Source organism: Barbus barbus (assembly GCF_936440315.1).
Source record: "Barbus barbus genome assembly, chromosome: 45".
NCBI lineage: Eukaryota > Metazoa > Chordata > Actinopteri > Cypriniformes > Cyprinidae > Barbus > Barbus barbus.
In genome coordinates this window covers 14,182,116-14,186,634 of record NC_136723.1, presented here as the reverse complement: position 1 = coordinate 14,186,634, position 4,519 = coordinate 14,182,116, and the positions used below count along the sequence as shown (strand labels likewise).

The 4,519-nt window shown below is 36.0% G+C and overlaps 1 protein-coding gene across 1 annotated transcript; it reads right to left on the bottom strand.

Moving 5' to 3' along the window:
* Positions 1-264: 264 nt before the first annotated feature.
* LOC306864539 (placenta-specific gene 8 protein-like) lies at positions 265-4,240 on the bottom strand. The gene is made up of 4 exons (XM_079408626.1): positions 4,216-4,240; positions 2,330-2,426; positions 917-1,104; positions 265-831 (listed from the first exon to the last, which is right to left on the bottom strand). Exons 2-4 carry the CDS (start codon positions 2,409-2,411, stop codon positions 571-573), a joined length of 531 nt encoding a protein of 176 aa, XP_079264752.1. The 5' UTR covers positions 2,412-2,426; positions 4,216-4,240; the 3' UTR covers positions 265-570.
* Positions 4,241-4,519: the final 279 nt, after the last annotated feature.

Sequence of the window (4,519 nt, the reverse complement as noted above, 5' to 3'; positions counted from 1 at the left end):
TGTATTTGTATTTAAATACATTTTCCCACACAGTATTTTGATTTTGTATTTAAATACATTTTTCCATGTAGTATTTTGTATTTTTACATTTTGATGTATTTGTGCCCATCTCTGCCAGTATGATATTCAAAATGAACATATGCTGTGTTAACCAATGCTGAATTGCAAACACAAACACATTTAAATTTTAAAGTCAGGCATACTACAACTTCACTTGTTTGTAATTCACTAGTTTTCAAGAAATCTCATTCTATTTCCATTTTTGAAGCACATCACATCTATTTATTCCTGTAAACAGTATCTCAGTTTTCTTCAGAAATGAGCTGTTCTCACTTCTGCTACTAGATATTCACAGACAAGATCACTTTAAAATATTTAATCAAGAATCATCAGAGACTAAACAATATAAAGACAGAGGACTTTCCAATTGCATCCAAGCCATTCACAAAATATAATTTAAGCAGGATAGATATTACACTATGCATCAATTACTATAGTCTATATATATTGTGTCTATATATTTATGTATTCCATCATTATTATTTAAGTGAGACGCAAGTAGCAGTCCTTCTATTTAACAACTGTTGTGACAGACGGAATTGCTGCCATCTGGGCTGCAGGAGCAAATGCTACCGGTGCCACATCGATCACTCCAACCGACTGCTGTGTAGAGATAAATTGTGTGGTGGTTGCCATTGGAATGGGATGAATCACAGGATGTGTTGTCAGTACAGTGACCGTTTGTTTGCGTGCTTTGATTTCCCTACTCATCTGACACCAAGAACACCAGAGACAACAGCAAGTCACCATGATGTCCTCACAGATACTGCCCTGTTGCAACGCATACAAACAAATTATTGTTTTTAAGCCGTTTTTGATTTCCTGTTTCACTGGTAGAGAGAAAGGAAAAACTCACCCCGATATCATATTTGTGGCGAACTGCCACCCTCATTCCCAGAGACACAGGTGGCACACATACTGGAACCCCGAAAGCTGCCATGATGCCTGGGCCGAATATGTCCAGCAGAGGCAGACAGGTGCTCTCCCCAAACTCCCCAGTGGTGGTACAGGTAAAGCAAGGAAAGCACCAGAACCCATAGCAGCCTGAGGACCAAAAATAAATAGAATGCACATAATGTGATATTATTTGCATAATTTTTAATGAACTGTAAAAAATGGTCCTGTAATATTTATTACAAGGCCTTTAAAGGGGTCATCGGATGCTGAATTCACTTTTACATGTTGTTTGAACTGAAATGTGTTTTGGCAGTGTGTGTACACAACCACCCTATAATAATAAAAATCCACCCAGTGTTTTTTTTTTTCAACATAAATCTTAACCACTTTCTTAGCTCAAGCCATTCACAGATTCTTGGCAGAGTGACATAGTTTTGGCAAGCCCCTCCCACATCTTTTGACAGACACTAGCGTTTTAGCATAGACCCGCCCTGAGTGAGCTGTAAACAGTCCGCCATTGTTTCGACACTGGAGCAGATATAGACAAGAATGTCCCCTAAGTGATTGAGGTGTTTTGTTGTTGGATGTAATAATGAACATAGCAGTTGTCATTTAAGGTCTGTTCACAACAAGGACGATAACTATAAAGTTAACAATAAAGATATAGTTCTAAAATTGTTCTCAATATTAAAGAATAGCAGAGACGGCACCACAGCTATAACGATAAAGGCACAGAGAAACAATATCGTTGGAATCACTTTCACCTGATGAACGATACAAACATTGACACCCAGAATCCATCCTGTTATAATGAGCTTGAGAATTTAAAGCGGCAGACAAACATGCGCTGAGAATATACAGATGATATCGTTCGCTGGTGTGGACGCTAATATATTTATCGTTCTTGGTGTGAACGGGGCTTTACTCCTGACATATGAGCCACTGAAGACACAATGGATTACTTGTGTTTTTGAAGGGAATATTGACGCGAATCATTAGTGATCCAGCTTCACTTAAAGAAGAAGTGAACATGTTTTTTTGTTTTTTTTTATGAATTTTTGCAAATCACCTTTCCTAATGTGCTACTTAGCAAATTCCGTGACAAATGCAGTATATAACAGTCCAGAGAACTGCTTGTCACCCCATGGAAGGGTGGGGCGGGGTGAGCAGAGCTCATTAGCATTTAAAGGGACATGCACCGAAGTGGGTTGCTGTGAACAGAGCTGTTTTTGACAGGGTAAAAAGGGTGTTGTTTTACACTACCTTTGATAAATTTTTACCAAAATATGTAATAGACTTTTCATTAAGACCCTACAGAATCATATCAATTTGTGGAAAATGGGCATCCGATGACCCAATTAAGCATACTTACAAGAATTCAAGTCCTGGCAACAGTCACATATTCCTGAATTCCAGCCACTCTTCTGAGGCGTCTGTACAACTACAGTCGTCATTGTGATTTGACTTTACTAATATGGAAGGATGACAAAGAAAGAAAAAATTCACTTATCCTAGTGATCTATTTTATTTTAATTTGAACTTAAGTACATGTTTTGTACATTAAGTACATTTTACTAAAAACAAGCAATTTGAGACTCTTCTTAGGAAAGCTTAGAACAGGGGTGTCAAACTCAGTTCCTGGAGGGCCACAGCCCCAGAGAATAGCTCCAACCCTAATTAAACACACCTGATCCAGCTAATCATACCCTTTAGGCTTATTTGAAACCTACATGGTTTCTGTGTTGGAGCTGGTTTGGAGCTAAACTCTGCAGGGCTGTGGCCCTCCAGGAACCGAGTTTGACACCCCTGGCTTAGAATGTAAAGAGTTTTGTTATATTTTGTATAATCTAACGCATTACAGACAGTCTATTGAATTTAGGTTTAGAAATGAAAGACATTTTAATTATTAATCTTTTAATATCCACCTTATTCCTAAATGCAACGTAAGCCTTTGGGCTAGATTTCCAGTTCATTAGCTGCTATAGGGAAATAATGAGAAGAATAACAATGTGCAGTAAACGTAAAACTTTTTGCATACAAACCAGTGTGTTCATAATTAAGATAATATACTAAAATAATAAGATAAGACACACCAATTTGCAGTATCAAGTAGCAAAACGAGTGGTTTGGTACAAAATTGCTGGAAGCAAATAAAATAAAAATTTAGAAATGTCCACACCCATTTTATGTGAAGAATAAGGTGGATAAGTCATATTTTTTCACACAGCAATGCATGCTGGGAACTATTGGAAATTATTTTGTATGTGTTCACTCTTAAAAATAAAGGTGCTTCATGATGCCATAGAAGAACCTATTTGTCTAAATGGTTCCATAAAGAATCTTTAACATCTGAAGAACCTTTCTGTTTCACAAAAGGTTCTTTGTGGCGAAAGAAGGTAATTCAAAAACCCTGGTATACTGGAATCAAATGTGCGTGTGTGTGTGTGTGTGTGGGGGGGGGGGGGGGGGGGGGGGGGGTTAATTCATCTTCTGAAGAAAACACAGTATCTCTGTAAGAAATGTCAAATTCAAACCAAAAAAAAATTGTTAGCATCACTTCCATTAGCAAACCAAATTATTTTACTTTCAGTTTTGAAACCAATCATATAGCTTTACTCTGAAAACCGGTTCCTCTGGGTTTTGCTTTGTTTTCTTTTACAGTTTTTGAGGACAATGAATGGACATGTGGAACAAAGATCATAAACAAAATTGACAATTGCAAAAAACTGGTGAGGATACAGTTTAATTTATTTTAAAATGTACTTATTAGTAACTTCCCAGTTATTCTTAGTAGTGACTGGAGTTAATCACTAAACCTTTCATTCAAAGATGATTTCATTAAAGATTTTGTTTTCATTCGAAAGAAAATGGAATTGAAACACAACTATAAAGAAAACTTGTATTTTAACCTTACAAATCAAAACAAAATTAAAATGATTCATTTATAAATATATTTTGTGCAGCTTGCAGCTCTGTGTACATTCTAAAAACTAAACTCTTTCATGTTCATCATACAGACAGATGATTTACTGTCTGCTGTGACTATATGATTACCAATGTATACAAATGGAATAAATATAGCATTCAGCATCCAAGTAGACAAACATTTCAAAAGACAAAACATTATTAAAATAATTGTTCTCAACCCATTTTGAAATGTCACCTCATCACATTTTAAAAAGAAAGACACAGAGTGAAACTGTACCTTTGTTTTAATTGCTGAAAAAAAATTTGAAGATTAAGAAATGGCTTACTTACTCTTTCTAGAGCTCCTTTTTCTGTCATGAGAAAGTAAAAGCAGGCGTATTTATACATGTGTGATTTCAAAGAAAACAAAGGATGGTATGATGAATTAGCCACACATACAAAAAAGCAGCTAAACCTGAAGATATATGACGTAAGTAGACCTGGGTAGAGAAAAAAGCTAAGAATATTTGATTCAACATGAATGGATGTGAAAGAATCTCTCCACTTCTTTCTCTTTGAATTCTACAAAAAAGACAGAAAAGCACAGTTCCACATTTACCTTTATCTACTTCAATGAGCATTGTATGTATACTCC